This window comes from Neoarius graeffei, chromosome 20 (assembly GCF_027579695.1).
Source record: "Neoarius graeffei isolate fNeoGra1 chromosome 20, fNeoGra1.pri, whole genome shotgun sequence".
NCBI classification, from domain to species: domain Eukaryota; kingdom Metazoa; phylum Chordata; class Actinopteri; order Siluriformes; family Ariidae; genus Neoarius; species Neoarius graeffei.
Window position 1 is genome coordinate 50,625,327 of NC_083588.1, and position 20,597 is coordinate 50,645,923.

Sequence of the window (20,597 nt, forward strand, 5' to 3'; positions counted from 1 at the left end):
AATTGTGCGTCAGGACATTTTTCACGACAAACAAGCAGGTAATCAGAATGACTCACACCTGCATTGTCCTTAATATCAGTCAACAATCCCATACTGACCAATCCCTATGCAAATATTCTTTCCCCACTAGTTTTGCTAAAATAATAAACTGAAATATACACATGTTCCATTCACTCTCCAAAGAATCAAGCAGAATACAAGCAAAAGGCTGAAATAAAAACAATAGTGGAAAGTATATAAAAAAAAAAATCAATCAAGGACCTCATGAAGCTCAAGCCTATTAAAGCTATACTGCCTTTCACATTTTAAGTGTAGGTCATAAAAAAATTATTTTTGTTTAGTGGACTGAAAGCTACTGAATTCAGATCACAGACTTCCAATTTTATTTTTATTTTTTAAATAGAACAATTAATGGATTTGGGCCATGTGGCCCCAAATTCTCCGCTATTTTTTCCTGCTTCACCATGACCCAATTCAAGATACTACATCATGCATCACATGGTGGGCTTTCCCTGTTCGTGCAAGGCATTGTGGGCTACAAATTTGAAACAGGAGAGAAAAATGGAGGACGTGAGTGTACAAATGAAACGTGAAAGACCGACTAACAGAAAGCGAGAAGAAAAGACGTTATGTTTTATACGAAGGAAAGGAAACGCAGGACCAAACTAATAAATATCGGCAGTCAGCGAGCACCTCGGTGTGATCAGCTGTTCGTTTAGCGACAGAATGATGGAACTGCCAGTGCACGCTCAAAGGTAAACCTGCACATGCGCGCGCACACATGGACTTCCGCTGTCTGCTTGACTGTGCGAAGCGAGCGATTTCATGCACGTTATTTGCTTTAATCCCCTCAAATTAAATAACTTCCCAGCCACAGAATGGCCTGATATTTTGAGAGCTATTACAGAAATAAACATACATCACAATGACCAAATTTCAGAGGGAACTAAACTTCATCGATTTTATGAAATCGAAAGGCCGTCTCGCTTAAAAAAAAAAAAAAAATCCACAAATTGAATGTTGTCTTGAGACCTCAAAAATTCAGGGCTATAAGGGATTCTCCACGTAAAATAAATAAAATTAAGTAATATGACCACTGGCTGATAAGGATGGAAAAAAATATATTAATTATATATGAGGCGGCACGGTGGTGTAGTGGTTAGCGCTGTCGCCTCATAGCAAGAAGGTCCGGGTTCGAGCCCCGTGGCCGGCGAGGGCCTTTCTGTGCGGAGTTTGCATGTTCTCCCCGTGTCCGCGTGGGTTTCCTCCGGGTGCTCCGGTTTCCCCCACAGTCCAAAGACATGCAGGTTAGGTTAACTGGTGACTCTAAATTGACCGTAGGTGTGAATGGTTGTCTGTGTCTGTGTCAGCCCTGTGATGACGTGGCAACTTGTCCAGGGTGTACCCCGCCTTTCGCCCGTAGTCAGCTGGGATAGGCTCCAGCTTGCCTGCAACCCTGTAGAACAGGATAAAGCGGCTAGAGATAATGAGATGATATATATGCATAAAAAAAAAAAAAAACACAGTTCCCTCTATGATTATCAGCCCCCCTCATAATGATTGATTAAATGGGTTTGGAATTTTGTTTGATCAGAACACAGTTCCAGTCAAAGTTGTTGTAACCTTTGGCAAACTTCACACACTTGCGTTTGTGGTTAACTGACAGAAAAGGCTTTTTTTTTTTTTCCCCTGGAACCTTCCATACAATCTGTTGGCACGGAGGTGGAGTCTGATGGTGTTTTTAGAGGCTTGGAAACCAAGATTTTACTTTTTCTTGTAATTCACCAACAGTGATCCTTGGGGACTTTTTGCCTCTTTTACCCTCCTCCTCACTGTACGTGGGGGCAAAATAAACTTAGGTCCTCTTCCAGGTATGTTTGTAACAGTTCCAGTTGGTGTCCAATTTCTTTTTTTATTATATATATATAAATAATTGTCCTAACAGTAGAAATGGACATTTCAGGTGAGTAGCTGTTTTTAATAATCATTCCCTGACTTATGAAGGTCAACACACTTCTCCCTCATTTGGTTCGTGTGTTCTCTCATCTTTCCCACATTGAAGGAATTTGGCCTCTGTGTCACATACAGTACCGTTCAAAAGTTTGGGGTCACCCAGACAATTTTGTGTTTCCCATGAAAAGTCACACTTTTATTTACCACCATAAGTTGTAAAATGAATAGAAAATATAGTCAAGACATTTTTCTGGCCATTTTGAGCATTTAATCGACCCCACAAATGTGATGCTCCAGAAACTCAATCTGCTCAAAGGAAGGTCAGTTTTATAGCTTCTCTAAAGAGCTAAACTGTTTTCAGCTGTGCTAACATGATTGTACAAGGGTTTTCTAATCATCCATTAGCCTTCTGAGGCAATGAGCAAACACATTGTACCATTAGAACACTGGAGCGATAGTTGCTGGAAATGGGCCTCTATACACCTATGGAGATATTGCACCAAAAACCAGACATTTGCAGCTAGAATAGTCATTTACCACATTAGCAATGTATAGAGTGCATTTCTGATTAGTTTAAAGTGATCTTCATTGAAAAGAACAAATGCTTTTCTTTCAAAAATAAGGACATTTCAAAGTGACCCCAAACTTTTGAACGCTAGTGTATTTATACCCCAGTTAATCAGGAACTCATGGATTACAGCTTGAAAGTTCCTACACACTCCAATCAATTCAAACGTACAATTTAAATGGGAAACACGCTTCAGTTACATTGTGTTTGCTATCATTTCCAGAGGTGCCAATGATAGTGGCACATGTTACATTACATTAATGGAATTTAGCAGACGCTCTTATCCAGAGCAACGTACAACATACCCAGAGCAGCCTGGGGAGCAGGTAGGGGTTAGGTGCCTTGCTCAAGGGCACTTCAGCCATTCCTGCTGGTCCAGGGAATCAAACCGGCGACCTTTTGGTCCCAATGCTGCTTCTCTAACCATTAGGCCATGGTTTTTTTGAAAATTATTTTGTTGAGGAGAGATTTGTTTTTCCCTTTGAATACATTTATTCCAATTAAAGGTAGGATTTTTCTCGGGATTTTTTTCAGTGAAGGAACTTCAAAATGTGGATTTTTTTCGAACCCTTTTTACTCATCTTTATAAGGGGTGCCAATAATCATGGACGGCACTAATACACACAAGCTTAGGAAAATCTCCTCTAAAATATGCATCTCATATGGCTTTGTAGTCCAAACTTCTCCAGGACCTCAGGCATTGTCTCATTTTCTAAGTGTCCTGCACAATTAGAGATTTGACGTTTCTAGAGATTTGCCCGATCAATCTTCGGATGTGCTTAACCCTCTGGAGTCTAAGTGCCCGCCGGTGGGCAATTTGACACTTCTCCAAAAACACATCTGTAACCCTGTGAGTTTTTGTCATTCAAACATATAAGTGACACCATTAAAAACCTTGAAACTTCTAGTTTTCATATAATATATATATGAAATAAATTATATAGCTGGCCCTTTTTAAAGAGAGTGAAAAGAAATCTTTGGATTTTCTGTACTGTCTGACTGCAGCAGCCCCTGAGGCCACACCTATCGCTATTCACATGTAAAGTACCCGGTGCTTGAGTGGCTATTCAGAGGTGAGAGCACGCCCCATTCAGCCAGAAGGCAAAGGCAATGTCCTGCCAGAGCACATGGAAAGTGACAGGGGGGTGGGGGCCATCAGAGGTGTTTCACGCCCATCTAATTAGTATTCGACTAACAGAGACACTGGCTTGACATACAATTACTTTTTTACATTTTGTATGGAAACAACAAAACATTTCTAAATGCTCTTTTTACTTTTATGCAGCCAACACTTTTGTTTACAAGGTTCAAACTTCAAAAGTCTTGGCTAGATATATTTATTGTGTTTTCTTGCACTGTTTGAAGACCTCTAAAACCTGTTTTTTGTACAGTTGTGTTTACACTCAATTTGTAATACAAACACGTTTTATTTATTCACTTTACTTTCATATTATTTTTTGTTAGGCTTTTCAGAATACAACCATATGTGCCACTTTTGCATAGATGTTTACAGTTAGTTGAAATACTTGAAAATGTCAGGGTGTTGCAAACAGCCTCAAAGTCTCTGAAAGGCCTTAGACTCCAGAGGGTTAAGCAATCTATGGACTGGACAATAGAAAAATGGCATGAACTGTAACACACAAATATAAAGAGCTGATTATGTGTAAGAGGGGTGATGACGTGTATCCTGCGATATATAATATAAAGCAATACGATTAGTATAACTATTAGGCTAACTGCAAATTTAGTTTGCAAGTTAAGACTAAGCTCTATGAAGCCAACAAGCGTCTATTTATGATTAGAAGCCTGCGTAAGGAAGGATACTCGCAATTGGAAATAGACCACCTTTTTAATTCCGTTGCTCTTTCTAAATTACTTTACGGTTTACCGGTGATTGCTGCTAGTCAGTCTGATCTTACTATTATACAACAATTTTTAACTAGATGTTTTAAACAATGTTATACTTCGACTCATTTCGATATTTTTAGTCTTCTTGAAAAATGTGACCACCGACTGTTTAATAAGTTTAATGTCACAGATCACCCACTATACAGCTTGTTGCCCAAGGTAAAGGAATCTTCTGCGCACCTAAGGAACAGATCCAGTGTTATGCCTAGAATAAGAGTGTTTTAGGAATAGTTTTTTTAAACAGATTAATTTTTAAGTCCAAGTTGAAGTAGGTTTTTAGATTAGGTTTACATTTATGCATTTCTGTCATTTATATTGTTACACTTGATATGTATTTTTTATCTAGTGAATAAAAAGACATATTACAACATGCAAACTCACCTAAAAATGCTGAAATGAGAAAATCTACATACACTTTTTTTTTTTTTTTTACACACACACACACACACACACACACACACACACACACCATGTGAAACATGCGTCGAAAGGATACAATTCGCTGGTCCTGGACGGCCCATTTTTGCTTCAGGAACTCGATAAGACTCGACACTTTCCTGTGCAACTCCACGACCATCCTGAAACAAACATTCCACACATCAACCATTTGACAGGAACAGAACAAAGCATCATGCACAGAAACAGATAAACAAGCAGCGATGTGATTCTGCTCAATTTGTGGAGGCAATAAATCTAACATATGGCAGATGCATGGTGAACAAGTCCTTCATCAAGTTTTATGGACATTAACTGGTTAAAGTTAAAAATAAACAAACAACTGGACTTAAAGATCATATCACAAGCCTAAGAATGAAGAATTAATAAACTTAGGAAACTCCTAAGTTCCTGAGGGAATCAATGAATAAATCTAACTAAAACTGGATCAACTGTTTTCCTATAATGAATAAAAAAAATAAATAAATTATAATCCTTGACACAAAAAGGAATAAAAACATGCTGTTACTGGTAAAAAAAAAAAAATCAACTTTGGAGTAATACAAAACAGAGTTTCTTTTATCAGGACACATCACACCATCCATTTGTTGATTATTTTCCTATAACAGTACACCCCACACACCATGTTTTCTCCCTAACTTATCCTGCAAGCTTTATCACCGACTGCCCACGTGAGAGTAAAAGCTGCTTGCACAAAAGCATTTTTTTTTTTTTAAGACCTGATGTGCACCTCTAATTCCACGTTTTAGAACATAATTAAATAATAATTACAGGAATCGAATACTGGCACCTCAAATATATTGGAATAGCTATCATGGTTTTCCCCAAAGCGTTGCTCTGCCTGCCGATACGCTTAGTCGCTTTAGTTAAAATCCCGATACGTTAAATTTTCTACCCACAAGTAACTCGATACATAGGAGAGCAAATAACAGATCCATTTACATACTGATTGATATTTGTGTTAAACAAGCGGTCTTTTTTTCCAACATTTGTGTTGATTCGGTCAAAGTAATATGTCCACGTGGTATGATGTAAACAAACTAATCTGTTGGCTACGTCAAGATCACGTGTTCAAGCCGTCCAATAAAAACATCGAAAGAAAACGTCAGACATCCCGGAATTTTCCGATTCGTTATAAGCGATCTCATTGGCAGCCGATGTTGTCCCCCACCAGACGGGCAAAGCAGACTGATTTGAATAAGCTAAGAGAAGACTCGCTGGACAATTTGATCCACATCAGCATGGATGACGGCAAGACGAACTATGAGAGGGTTGCCCAACATTGGGCCAAGCAAAAGCCAAGGAGAATTAATCTGCTTTAAAGGAGTAGAAAACTTAATTCATTAGTTTGGGTTTGCAGAAAGATTATGTACTTATAAACACTCTCACGAAGTGAAGTTGTCCAAACGTGTCAAATATAGCATAATTTCAAATAATAATCATAAGCATTTTTGGCAGTGTGATGTCACTGGGATCCATTTCACAAAAGGCGGCTTGGGATCATTCTTTTGTTAAAGGCTCACAGTGACGTCGCACTGCCAAATACGCTTAGCATTATTATTCTAAATTATGCTACATTTGACACTTAACAAATTCTCTTCATGAATGTGTTTTAGTACATAATCTTTCTGCAAACTTAAACGTATGAATTAAGTTTTCTTTTCCTTTAAATATGTTTTAATCTTAATCTAGTCCATTTAATAAGGTGCCAAAATTTAAACTTTATAATATGCAGTTGCCTTACTTTTCTTTTCAGTCTATCTTAGTTATACATATATTACGGTAATTGCATCAGAAACCTTCCAAATCATTACAGTTATAGTAATACAGCGACTTATTTTAAGGTGGCAGTTCTGAGGTTCAGATCCCTTTGTGATCAACAGGCGGTCATGATGATCGATTGTCTTCATTGGATTGCATAAGATGGAGCAAACCACTGGTCATATTTTCATGCACATTTTTGTTACAACACTACTTGATCATAGATAATTAAGGGATCCACGAAGATTTCAATCTATCATATACCTCAGTAATCTATAACAAAACAGTTTAACTTGCATGTTGAACTTTAAATGTGTATACATTAATACTATTTAGGTTAGAAATTATTGAAAAACTGGTAAAATCTATCCTATAATCATGTATCTAAAACCTCTCAGAGACCCTAAAAATGCACGAGAGCATCCATTTTCAAAAAATTTTCTGGGGGGGGGGGGGCATGCCCCCGGACCCCCCTAGTTTTGCTTTGCGCCTTTGGCGCTCAATTGTCTGTGTATCATCATGCCAGAATTTAGGGCTTTAATTTTTTTCTGGGGAAAACACTGCCTATGTACATCCCTAATAGTCGAATTTATTTGTATAGCGCTTTTAACAATAGACATGGTCGCAAAGTAGCTTTACAGAATTTTAGTGACTTTAAACATGAGCTAATTTTATCCCTAGTCCATCCCTGATGAGCAAGCCTGTGGCGACGGTGGCATGGAAAAACTCCCTCAGACGACACGAGGAAGAAACCTCAAGAGGAACCAGACTCAAAAGGGAACCCATCCTCATTTGGGTGATAACAGATAGCGTGAGTATAACATTTTTAACATGAAATCTGTTTTGTTGATGCTATAAAGTAAGAGAAGATGGACTCTAATGGGAATAATTCAGGAGTGGTCTATGTAACTGTGTGAGGCAAGCGAGACGAACCTGAGGCGAGGATTATGGGCCAGACTCTGAACCCGAGCCCATGAGTGGTTACTACGTGGCTGCAGCTCGACAGCAACCTTCAGTGGCAACCGAACTGGCTTTTGGTCCTCCTCATCACTCACTCCTGAGATGTAGAAGATTTGGGGGGGGGATACAAAGAACAGGTTAGTAACTCATTCTTAATCTACATCTCATCCCAGTTTCCCATCACATAATCTGTAACAACAGAAATGCAGACTTCACCCTACTTACACAATTTCTACAATAAACCCACTAACTTCCACCCAAACACTACACACACACACGTTAGCTTTTTCTAGACAGTCATTCCAGAACAGTCTCTGACAAGTTTCCCAGCTGAATACACGCTTACACACACTGCTCTCATTTCTCTTTTACATACACACACCATCTGGGTCGCAGAGTTTCTTCAATGCACGACACATGGGGGCTTTGATCCTCAGGTTCCTGCCTTTTGAGCGAACCGTGGTGGCCCTAAAAACCACACACACACCTGAGTTAAACATTCAGTCAACTCAAAACACGACTAAACGGCACAAATCAACTGTATTTCATTTATCTCATACCTGGACACAAATAAATAAATAAATACACTCACCCTTGCATGATGAGCTCATTCAGTTTGGCCACGTTCTTGTCATCCATCACTGAAAAGAACAAGGATTGGAGAGGAAGCAGTTACATGTGTCCTATTGATACGCGATCAATAAAGCAACTGAAAAATCCCAATCCTCGCCGAATGCTTTTGGCTAACCAAAATCACTGTACCTCAGCCAGCACATGATGGTTTCCCATGAACAGTTTTTAAGTCGATGTTTTGGATACAATAATGAGTGACACCTTTTATCTAAAAAAGACTGACTGTTATCTGCAAATTAAACATGAGGGAGAGGAAAAAAAAAAAAAAACCACACAATCCTTCCCACTGATAACTCTGATAGCTTACTATGCCAACTATTTAATAGCCGACCCTGCTTTGGCCACAAGTGCTGTGTACAGTGGGACAATCATATCCATGGGGGATGCATTCCAAGCTCTAACACTGATGAGCCAAACCAAGGATTGAAGCAAACCATATATAAAGCTTGTTTTTCATGTACATACATACCAAAAGTTTAATTTATAAATAACACACAATATGAGCTCAGCAACAGTAATGAATAATCAAATAAAGCAACTGACATTACACTGTAATAAAGGTTATGTGAACGATTCTCTCTCTCTCTTTAACAGGATTCTGATGTCTCCGCTCAATATTTTCAGCCCGGGGTGAACCACGGATAACTGAAACTACTGTAGTAATCCATATTATGTCAAGAAGTGCTCAAGTAAGTAAAGAGAAACGACAGCCATCATTTACTACAGTTATGGTGTGGAATAGGGCCATTTGCTGTATTTTTATTATTTACTGCTTGCTCTCAAATGCATTAAAGGAGAACTGAAAGCACATTTTTTTATCATCAAAATTCTATTTCTCTCATTTTATTAAATATCGGAATGCATTTTTGATCGCCGTTTTGTCACTGCTATAGCAAGTCGAGTGTTTGAAATATGCTCTGTAATATATCAGTCCATATGTCAAAGCAATGGCCGTAAACGAGATGCGTTGAGACCTGTGCGAGACATCGTAGGATGGAAGTAAAACGTACAGCGGAAATCAAAGTGACCGACATCAGCCAACGTTGTCAAAAGACGCGCGCGCCCTCTTTCGAATGCTGATGTAATCAAGCCGGAAGTTTTGTTCGTTTTGATAGCAAAGTTTGAAAAAAGTAGGCAGTAATCGTCATTTAAACTCGTTTTTGTGCAATATTTCATTTGGAAAACAGTTTTCAAAATAGCGGCGCTGACACTTCACGTTTCGAAGTCTCGTGAAGATCGCACGGATAAGTGATGCCTGCCATCAACAAAACGAACTAAATTCAACATGGCTAAAAACCGAATAGGCCGATAAGTATAATATTTAATTGCAATTAGTTGCCAATATATAAAGTTACGAAAACTGAAAACGTAATTGAATAACACGTTAATTAAGAAATAAAGCACGTTTAAAAGTGACTTCAGTTCCCCTTTAAAGTGCCATTCCACCATTGGATGTATTCTTTGGCATAAAATACAATATATTTTATGACAACATGACTAGACAGAGAAATCTTTTAGCTTCAAAATATATCGAACATAATTTTTTGACAACGACAAGTATATTAATTTTGTGACCAAAGTCACCTACCCTTTTAATTTCTGCGCAGTAGTGAAACGTGATGTCATCGGCAGGTTCCCCTTCTTGTGTACCACGTGTCGGTCTATTTTTAGACCAGGAAACCCCCAAAGTGAGAGAGTCATTTCTCCTCGTTTATGGGGGCCAAAAAAATTGCGAAAAATTGAGTTAATCTTTCAGTTAGCTAGATTTATTGGTATTAGCTAGATTTATTGGTATTATTTTTATCGCGTTCTATCCACCATTGCTGATAATATGTGCCACGTCACACGTCACGTGGTACACAAGAATACCTGCCGATGACATCACGCGCGGAAATTAAAAGGGTAGGTGACTTTGGTCGCAAAATGAATATACTTGTCGTTGTCAAAAAATTATGTTTGATATATCATTTTGAAGCTAAAAGACTCCTCTATCTAGTGATACCATTTATATATGTTGTCAAAAAATATATTGTATTTTATGCCAAAGAATACATCCAATGGTGGAATGGCACTTTAAGGCAGCAAGAAATTGCACTAATTAACTTTTGACGAGGCACCTGCTAACTGAAAAGTATTCCAGGTGACTACCTCATGAAATTGGTTAAGATAATGCCAATACTGTACAAAGCGTCAAGACAAACGCTGGCTACTCTGAAGAATCCAAAATAGGAGACATTTTTTTGTTTGCCACATAATTCCATATGTTATTTCATAGTTTGTCGTCTTCTGTATTGTTCTAAAATTTAGAAAATAGTCAAAATACAGAAAGAGTTATGAATGAGTAGGTGTGTCCAAACTTCTGACTGGCACTGTGTATCGGGACAATTATCATACACCTAATGAAAACCATTTTTCTTTGTTTTCTGGTTGTTGAATCTACTTGTTCACTGGGCTACTACAAATACAAAATTAATAGCCCAAACATGAGATGCTGGGTGACTGACAAGGCCTCTTCCCACCGTGAGTAAGGGAGGAGGAACAAAAAAAAGATTGCAGGTAGTACTCACAGCCTCCAACCTTCTTCCTGAGCTCAGCATAACATATGAGTCCATAGAGCTCCTGTGAGGATTTCTTCAGCACACGAGAATACGCTGAGGGGAAAACGGTATGAGCGCAGTCTTGTTTGTGATTCACATTCACACAACACAGTTCAATCATACTGGACGTAATAACTTTAAATCAAAGCTGCACTGGATCCTGTAATCCATTTTCTGTTGCAACAGATCATCTAAAAGTAATGACCTCTCCCTTCTTAACATGCACGTTTATATTAAAAAAAAATTTAAAAAATGGGTTAAATACAAGTGCACAAGCCTTTAACCTTACCGTTATTGAAGTCAATGTGTTTGGAGATCTTGTGCCAGGTTCTGTAGTAGAAGTGGCGAACCTGCTCCTTGTTCTTCACCATACTAGCAGGTTTGCCTTTTTTCTTGTACTTCAGAGCAATGTTATTCTGTATGGCCTCAAAGTCCTTCCCGTGCTAAGACAAAAAGCAAGAGATACCACATTTAGGTTTGTTAATAAAAGGGCACATTTTAAAGCCTACTACAAAAAAAATAATAATAATAAGCAAGGTCAGTGCTTGCAAGAATAAATTAACACATAAAAGGATACAACACTGAGTATAAAAATGTGTTTTAACATTCAGATACCTGTTATTGTGTGGAACACTGGAGTCAGTCAGCATTTTTAAAAAGAAATGCTGACGATATCAGCAGAATGTCTGAAAAGTGTATTCGGACGTACTCGGTTATGTAAATGTGCTCGCTCTGTTGCGTTACTGTTTTTATAATAACCGCTTACATGTGGATTTGTATGGCTGACGTTTCTATAAGGAGACGTTTATTTTAATATTTATGGAAGGAGTCTCTGGTGTCAGCGCTTTGTAACAATCAGCAAGTTTTCCAGCATGAGAAAGTCTTCAGGACGGAGGAGTTTATCATTTCCGGCTTCTCCAACGTGACGAGCTGCGTTTTTTTTTTCTTTTTAATTTCTAGGATGGATAGAGCGAGACTGGTGAGAAAGGTATTGTTTATCATTGCAAAAATGCAAATAACAGAACTATCTTGCCTTACGGGTATTGCAAAACATTAACTGTAACTATAAGTAGACATTATGTCCATTTATAATTACCAAACACTGGGACGCATCACAGCACACCATCATTGATTATTTTCCTATAACAGCAAACCCTATTGTGTTTTACTCCTGTTTAATGGTGTATTAATAAACCGATCACAATAAGAACATGACGCACAGGACATAAATTCCTGCGGATTAAAAGAACTTCACGGATTTTAAAAAATAATAATAAATAACTTATTCAAGCAACACTCAGGACAATAACAGATTACCTCATAAAGTCCTTCAAAGAATGAGTTCTTATCCTCAGTACTCCAAGACTCCCACTGTCTGCGTGCACGTTTTTGATTCCCTCCTTCATCTTTCTCCACTGGGCCCTGGCTCCTGGGGGCAGAGCGAGAGCTCCCTCCGGCTGCAGCGCCGCCTCCTGAGCCTGCATGGCCTGATGCGGACACAGCAGGAACCGCATCACTCCCTGGGGCAGAGGAAGGAAAGAACAAGCCAGAGAGGAGATTGGGACTTCTTGTTCTGTTGTTCACACCACACAAGAAGTAGAGGCCCCAGAATAGTCTGGATCCCAAAATATCTAGAGACGGACTAAAAATAATGAAATATTTCCACCGCCTATAGCCGGGACCATGTTTATGTCAGTTCCAATGAAGACCACAGGAATATTATAACTGGAAAAAGCTGTTTATATGACACATGCCTTAGGCAAAACAGCTGAAGTACACAACCGAACACACACAATACAACTTCATACACATGATCTCATGAGATGACGCGGAATAATAAAAGAACCCCACTCATCAGCTTTTTAGTAATGATATACAGCTCCAAGTCAGCATAAACGACATCACTGTACACCTAGTGCTATTCAGCTATATTTACAAATACCTCTTAATATTGTTCCTAGCTGGGTGTCCTAAATACATGAACGTGCACCATTTTGTATTTGAACAGAAAAAAAAGCGCATTTTGATAAATAATTGTGTTTTATCACGCAGTGTATGAATTGAAGTGTATATGTTGGCAGTGTGTCCACGCTCGTCAGGAAGTGTGAGTGGGGAGTCATTCTGAGGTGTTCCAGACCTGCTGCTCACTACGCTGGTCCAAAAACAACATGCTTGAAGAAAGAAGCCAACAACGCTGCCCCCCTAACTAACACACGCACCAGACTGCACGACAACGTACCATTCACTTAAAGATAGATAGATAGATAGATAGATAGATAGATAGATAGATAGATAGATAGATAGATAGATAGATACTTTCTGTTGTCTATTCAGCTTCCCAATGAAAACGCTCCAAATAAACAAACACGTTTTTAAAACGTCAGATCAATTCGGTCCATGATCCATCCTCCAACAGAAATAAATCCAAACATCTTACCCCTCATATTATGCATATTTTTTGCAAATGAGTCCAAATGTGACACCAATGACCTCGATAAACACATTACGTGACCTCGGTGGTCATGCACAAGGCTCTTGTTTTTTTTCCCCTCCCAGATTATGTTGCGGGCGGCACGGTGGTGTAGTGGTTAGCGCTGTCGCCTCACAGCAAGAAGGTCCTGGGTTCGGGCCCCGGGGCCAGCGAGGGCCTTTCTGTGTGGAGTTTGCATGTTCTCCCCGTGTCCGCGTGGGTTTCCTCCGGGTGCTCCGGTTTCCCCCACAGTCCAAAGACATGCAGGTTAGGTTAACTGGTGACTCTAAATTGACCGTAGGTGTGAATGTGAGTGTGAATGGTTGTCTGTGTCTATGTGTCGGCCCTGTGATGGCCTGGCGACTTGTCCAGGGTGTACCCCGCCTTTCGCCCGTAGTCAGCTGGGATAGGCTCCAGCTTGCCTGCGACCCTGTAGAAGGATAAAGCAGCTAGAGATAATGAGATGAGATTATGTTGCAAACTTTTATCTTTTACCCTTGAGGTGTACATGTAGTGTAACAAACTAATTACGGTTCATTTGTGCACCTTAAGTCATTTTTAATGATATACACTTTATCCACAACTCCAGGTGAAAGAAACATATTAAAAGGGACAGAAAGGCCATGTTTACACATGCGTCTCAGGTGATCGGATCAAGAGTGGACAGCTGTGACACATCGCTGTTTACACCGGTGTCTATCATCCGTCTCTAAGGTATCAAACCGATCCACTTGTGTTCACATTTTATTACTGATTAATGGCGTATTCACACCTACGTTGTTTGGTCCGGACCAAACGAACCAAATTTCCCTTGGTCCGGACCTTTTGGGTTGGTCTGAATACAAACCACCGAACTGTGGTCCGGACCAAACAAGCGGACCGAGACCGAGCTGCAAGGTCGGACTCGGTCCGAACCAAAGGAACCCTGGTGTGGATCTTTTGGAGGTGTGAAAGCAGACCGGACCTAATCCGACAGTTTTGCTTTTTTGTACCTCGGGAGCTTCCGTCGTTTGTCGAGCATTATGGGAAACAGTGTCTTGACACTCCACCGCAAAGTGCAAACACTGTTTCGGTTGTCAAGGGAACCTTACAACAGTCGTTCAGTCATTCAGACCAGTGGTAGGCTAGACTACAGAGTACAAAAAATGAGTAGGGGGCAAACGTGGGCCGAGGAAGAAACGCGTACCCTTGTGGATATATGGGCAGATGTCCACATATCTGAGCTTTTGGAGAGAACACACAAAAATGCCGACGTGTTTGCTGTATTCAGTGAGAAAATGAAGGAGAAGGGGTTCACGCGCTCCCCAGAACAATGTTGGCTAAAAGTGAAGAAACTCCGTCAGACCTACATTAAAATCAGGGACATTCTTTCAAAAAGTGGCGGTACTAGCGACACAAAAAAGAAATTCATCTATTGCGTGAAGAGCCAGAACTGTCACAACATGATGTGCGCTCATCAGCGCTATCCTCCGTAGCCGCCTTGCCCTTTGTCGTCGTCGTTGATAAATTACTTGTACAACAGCACAGTAATCGCACAATTGTGAAAACAGTAAAAACTGGAAAAAACATATAGCGTTGATGACATTAAAAAGAATAAAAGCACGGAAAGCCTCCATGACTACTTTTGAACTTAACGCTTTGTGCGCGTGTCGTCTCTGACCAATAGCTGAACGACCTCAGGGCGCGTGGCTTTGTTGACAGATTTTGGTCCGCTTACTAAAATGTACAGTGTGAAAGCGAACCGCACCAAAATGAAAAAAAAAAAAACATTTGGTTCGGACCAAAGCAAGTGAACTATTGAACTATCCTGGTCTGAATACACCCTAAGTCACTTTTCCTTTTAAGTCCTTGTCAGAAACGCATCAGCGTTTACACTACAAACGATACGTGTCCAAGATCACCTCGGCAAGTGGTTTGAGTGAATGCGCCGTTGTGGTAGTCGTTAACACTTGTATTTAGCGGTGTCTATTTGTGATCTGCTGGCACGGTGGTGTAGCACTGTCACCTCACAGCAAGAAGATCTTGGGTTCGAACCACCTACGAGGGCCTTTCTGTGTGGAGTTTGCATGTTATCGCCATGTCTGCATGGGTTTCCTCCGGGTGCTCCGGTTCCCCTCACAGTCCAAAGGCATGCAGGTTAGGTTAATATGGGACGGCCTTGGGCTGAGGTGCCCTTGAGCGAGGCACCTAACTCCCAACTGCTCCCCGGGCACCGTTAACATGGCTGCCCACTGCTCTGGGTATGTATGTGTGTGTTCACTGCTTCAGATGGGTTAAATGCAGAGAAGAATTTCACAACTATGTGATGAAAAGTTGTGCTTTCTTTCTTTTCATACTTCATAGGAGCCATGATGCCAAGAGGACGCTGTTGTCGGCAAGGTGGTGCAAGTGGTTAGCACGGTCACCTCACAGCAAGAAGTTCGAGCCCACACAGAAAGGCTGTCGCGGACCGTCGGAGTTTGCATGTTCTCTCCATGTCTACATGGGTTTCCTCCAGGTGCTCTGGTTTCCCTTACGGTTAGGTTAATATGGGACAAGTTAATATGAGGTGCCCTTGAGCGAGGCACCGAATTAATTCCCAACTGCTCCGGGTATGTGCACGCGCACTCATTGCTCACTTGTGTTCTCACTGCTTCAGATGGGTTAAATGCAGAGAGGAATTTCACAAGTGTGTGATGAATAAAGTTGTGCTTTCTTTCTTTTCTTACTTCTTCATAGGAGCCATGATGCCAAGGGGACGCTGTTGTCGGCACAGTCGCCTCACAGCAAGAAGTTCGAGCCCGGCGGCCAGCGACGGCCTTTCCGTGTCGAGTTTGCATATTCTTTCCGTGGGTTTCCTCTACGGTTAGGTTAATATGAGGTGCCCTTGAGCGAGGTACCGAACTCCCAACTTCTCCAGGTATATGTGTGTGCGCGCGCTCATTGCTCACTGGTTCAGATGGGTTAAATGCAGAGAGGAATTTCACAAGTGTGTGATGAATAAAGTTGTGCTTTCTTTCTTTTCTTACTTCTTCATAGTCCTTTAAATTCCTGGACTTTCTCAGGAGCCATGATGCCAAGAGGATGCTGTTGTCGGCACGGTGGTGTAAGTGGTTAGCCGGTCGCCTTACAGCAAGAAGTTTGAGCCCGGCGGCCAGCAACAGCCTTTCCGTGTCAAGTTTGCATGTTCTCTCCATGGGTTTCCTCTACGGTTAGGTTAATATGAGGTGCCCTTGAGCGAGGCACCGAACTCCCAACTGCTCCGGGTATATATATATATGTGTGCGTGCGCGCTCATTGCTCACTGGTTCAGATGGGTTAAATGCAGAGAGGAATTTCACAAGCGTGTGATGAATAAAGTTGTGCTTTCTTTCTTTTCATACTTCTTCATAGGAGCCATGATGCCAAGGGGACGCTGTTGTCGGCACAGTCGCCTCACAGCAAGAAGTTCGAGCCCGGCGGCCAGCGACGGCCTTTCCGTGTCGAGTTTGCATGTTCTTTCCGTGGGTTTCCTCTACGGTTAGGTTAATATGAGGTGCCCTTGAGCGAGGTACCGAACTCCCAACTTCTCCAGGTATATGTGTGTGTGCGCGCGCTCATTGCTCACTGGTTCAGATGGGTTAAATGCAGAGAGGAATTTCACAAGCGTGTGATGAATAAAGTTGTGCTTTCTTTCTTTTCATACTTTTTCATAGGAGCCATAATGCCAAGGGGATACTGTTGTTGGCACGGTGGTCTAAGTGGTTAGCACGGTCGCCTTACAGCAAGGAGTTCGGGGCTGGCGACGGCCTTTCTGCGTGGAGTTTGCATGTTCTCTCCGTGGGTTTCCTCTACGGTTAGGTTAATATGAGGTGCCCTTGAGCGAGGCACCGAACTCCCAACTGCTCCGGGTATATATGTGTGCGTGCGCGCTCATTGCTCACTGGTTCAGATGGGTTAAATGCAGAGAGGAATTTCACAAGCGTGTGATGAATAAAGTTGTGCTTTCTTTCTTTTCATACTTCTTCATAGGAGCCATGATGCCAAGGGGACGCTGTTGTCGGCACGGTCGCCTTACAGCAAGAAGTTCGAGCCCGGCGGCCAGCAACGGCCTTTCCGTGTCAAGTTTGCATGCTCTCTCCGTGGGTTTCCTCTACGGTTAGGTTAATATGAGGTGCCCTTGAGCGAGGCACCGAACTCCCAACTGCTCCGGGTACATGTGTGTGCGTGCGCGCTCATTGCTCACTGGTTCAGATGGGTTAAATGCAGAGAGGAATTTCACAAGCGTGTGATGAATAAAGTTGTGCTTTCTTTCTTTTCATACTTCTTCATAGGAGCCATGATGCCAAGGGGATGCTGTTGTCGGCACAGTCGCCTTACAGCAAGAAGTTCGAGCCCCGGCGGCCAGCGACGGCCTTTCTGCGTGGAGTTTGCATGTTCTCTCCGTGGGTTTCCTCTACGGTTAGGTTAATATGAGGTGCCCTTGAGCGAGGCACCGAATTCCCAACTGCTGTGTGTGTGTGTGTGTGTGCGCTCATTGCTCACTGGTTAAGTGCAGAGAAGAATTTCACAAGCGTGTGATGAATAAAGTTGAGCTTTCTTTGTCAGAATAAACTAGTTCAGTGTCACACTAAATATTTTCTCTTTTCATCTTTAATCCATGTGGTGTGGGCGCCGGAAACAGGTCATGAAAGGTTGTTTTTTGTAGTGTTTAGCTAAAGTCAGCTGGCTGGTCCTACCTTTGCTTTTCGTGCCGGTGTGTCCGTTCACTGCGGGCCCGTCTTTGCGGATCCGTTTGCTCGGAGGTCGCACGCTGGAGCGGAGGAAGTGATGCTGGTCGTGAGCAGCCGGAGGGGAGCCCAGGCCAGCGGGGTTCGGCTGCGTTCCGGACGGGTTCGGTGATGAACTCGAGGCGAGCAGGGCGCACGGACTCGGCGCTTCTTCAGCGTCCCTCTTTGTGCTCGGCTGCTCGCTCGGTGTCCGCTCCGCGCTCTGCTCTTCCTCACAGCCTTCCAGCTTTCCGATGGGTTTGTTCGAGCCCTCGACTCCTGAGCCGGCCTGCTGGCCCACTGTCATCCTGACAAAACACACCAAACAAAAAGAATCAAAACGCTGTTTGTTTTGTTTGTATAAACGTTCTGGGTTTCACCAAAATAGAGGAATTAACTTAGAAAGAAGCGACGCGACGCTCAGCTCAACTCAACTCAACATGGCCGCCACTGTTTGTTTCAAATCCCCCTCTCAGCGTCCCGACAATCCGCGTCGAAAAATTGCATTTTATACACTCTTACTTGAGCCCAAACACCACTATTTTGTCTTAATTCGGTTCGGTTTTTGTCCTAGTTTTGTTTAAGTTCAGTTGTGCTTTGTTTAATCCGACAAATCCGAAGGTACACTTTAGCGCCCTGCTGCTGCACAAACGACAAGCAGCGACAACGAGAAAATCTTTCGCGCATTCGACCTCTGTTTAAAGTGATTGTTTTTCAATAACCGTTACCCATTTTCCAGCTCTTCAGCACCGGATGAGCTCTTCTTTCTCTTCACCATGAGTCCGAAGATGTTAGAGACCAATTTTCAGGCAATTTGAACATATTCTCAAAGCGAGAAAGGAGGTCGTGTGTGTCTGGACTCGTCCTCTCTGTCTCCTCTCTGCTGCCTCGGCTCGAGCCTCAATTCCGCTTCAGCTCAAACGGTTCGTCTCGCACTAACAGCACGTCCCAGGCACAAACTCCGAAATACAGCCATAACAAACAGTAATCTACACTACAGACACGGAATCATCATTTCAAACTGGCAAATCAAGTCAGACCTCGACATTTTTTATGATTTTTTTTTTTATTATTTAAAAACATATTTTTGGACGACTTGTACCACAAAATCCTCCTGAGCACCTCCTCACAAGTCTGCACTTTGTTGTTTGTTAACTACGTCATCATAAGTTTAAGAATCCATACTTTCTTCTTATCATCATGCCAATACTCAACACAACAAATCATGCACCAAGGATGATAAACCAGGCTCAGGATTGACACGATGCCAGAAATACACAGGAGAGTTAAGATAAACTACACCTATTCAGCAGGTGTGACTTTATTCTTGATTAGAAACACCCTGGAAATCATGACGTCTTTACAAATCTATCCCAATTGAAATCAATGTTCCCACAAAGGATTTGATAGCATATGTTATATCGTGCCAATTAGGGTGGTGTCTGTCTGTCTTTCTAAATCTGGACACACAACACACATGATCAACAGATATAGTCGTTGTTTTTTTTTAATTTCCGACACTCTATTTTATAAAACACAATCCATACAGCTTACTTATTACAGTTAAGACATATTATTGCTCTAGTTAAACAGGATGATGATCTGTGGTTCGTGACAGATCTTCAAATGGCATGCTGGTGAAGTCAGACACATTTGGACCAAAAGTAGTAATAGTAATAATAATAATAATAATATGATTTCACAAGTTTTAGATATTTCTACAACCTGTATCAACTCATCACTTTATTCAAATGATTACCGCATCAATACAAACTAGATCTGATCTATAGCTTTGCTAACTACTGAATCTTCCGAACAGTTTGGTCTCAGTTTTTCAGCGTCTTCAGTTTCCTGTATCTGAATTAGACTCATTCCATGCCAATTATATATATATATATATATATATATATATATATATATATATATATATAAAATGTTCCAAGCAAACGTGATTCCGCTTCAAACATAACGAACTAGCAAGCAACGCTAACCTTAATCGAGCTATAATCAATAAGCTAAAACCTTGTACACACATGATGTTAAGATGCTGTAATCAACGACTACGACTACAAAACCCTGCTTTACACAGCGATATATTACCTTGAGTGGTGTTTATCAGGTTAGTCGAAATAAACACAATCCACATTAACGTGAAGCGAACAGCTAGCTTAGCTTCCCGACTGACAGACAGCATCATCAAGACTTCCTGTTTTTTCCCTCGTGCCTCAAGCCACGCCCACTCCCGCTCAAAAACAAATACTGTGATTGGTCAAAGGGAGTCATATGATCAATACGTATGACGTCGCATAGTTTAAACGTGTTTGGTCCAATCGAAATCGTATAACTTTATTTATTACATTAGTAGAATTCGGATATACTTGCCAAAACGTGTGCACCGATGAGGCCTGATTTAGCGTTTTAATCAGGAGTATTTTTTTGGTTATATTTATTATTTTAGACTATTTATTATTTATAATTTATTACTTGAACCATTATGATTGTGTTATATCCGTATCTATTAGCCTATTTATAGTCCTCTATTTAGGACGAAACGTCTCAGTTAT

General features: G+C 41.2%; 1 protein-coding gene across 2 annotated transcripts in view; it reads right to left on the minus strand.

Annotated features, from left to right (window-relative positions):
- Nucleotides 1-20,229, minus strand: part of cramp1 (cramped chromatin regulator homolog 1) — a 44,349-nt gene extending 24,120 nt beyond the window's left edge. Inside the window, exons 1-9 of one of the 2 annotated variants that reach the window (XM_060901917.1) lie at nt 20,134-20,229; nt 18,004-18,341; nt 12,154-12,356; nt 11,126-11,279; nt 10,807-10,890; nt 8,199-8,247; nt 7,989-8,074; nt 7,580-7,703; nt 4,926-5,007 (exon numbers count right to left, since the gene is read on the minus strand). In XM_060901917.1, coding sequence (XP_060757900.1) covers nt 4,926-5,007; nt 7,580-7,703; nt 7,989-8,074; nt 8,199-8,247; nt 10,807-10,890; nt 11,126-11,279; nt 12,154-12,356; nt 18,004-18,340 — 1,119 coding nt within the window. In that variant the 5' untranslated portion in view covers nt 18,341; nt 20,134-20,229. Of the gene's footprint in view, nt 1-4,925; nt 5,008-7,579; nt 7,704-7,988; nt 8,075-8,198; nt 8,248-10,806; nt 10,891-11,125; nt 11,280-12,153; nt 12,357-18,003; nt 18,342-18,761; nt 19,120-20,133 lie in introns of those variants that run through there. The other variant, XM_060901916.1, reaches the window with a different exon arrangement.
- Between the last annotated feature and the right edge of the window lie 368 nt (nt 20,230-20,597).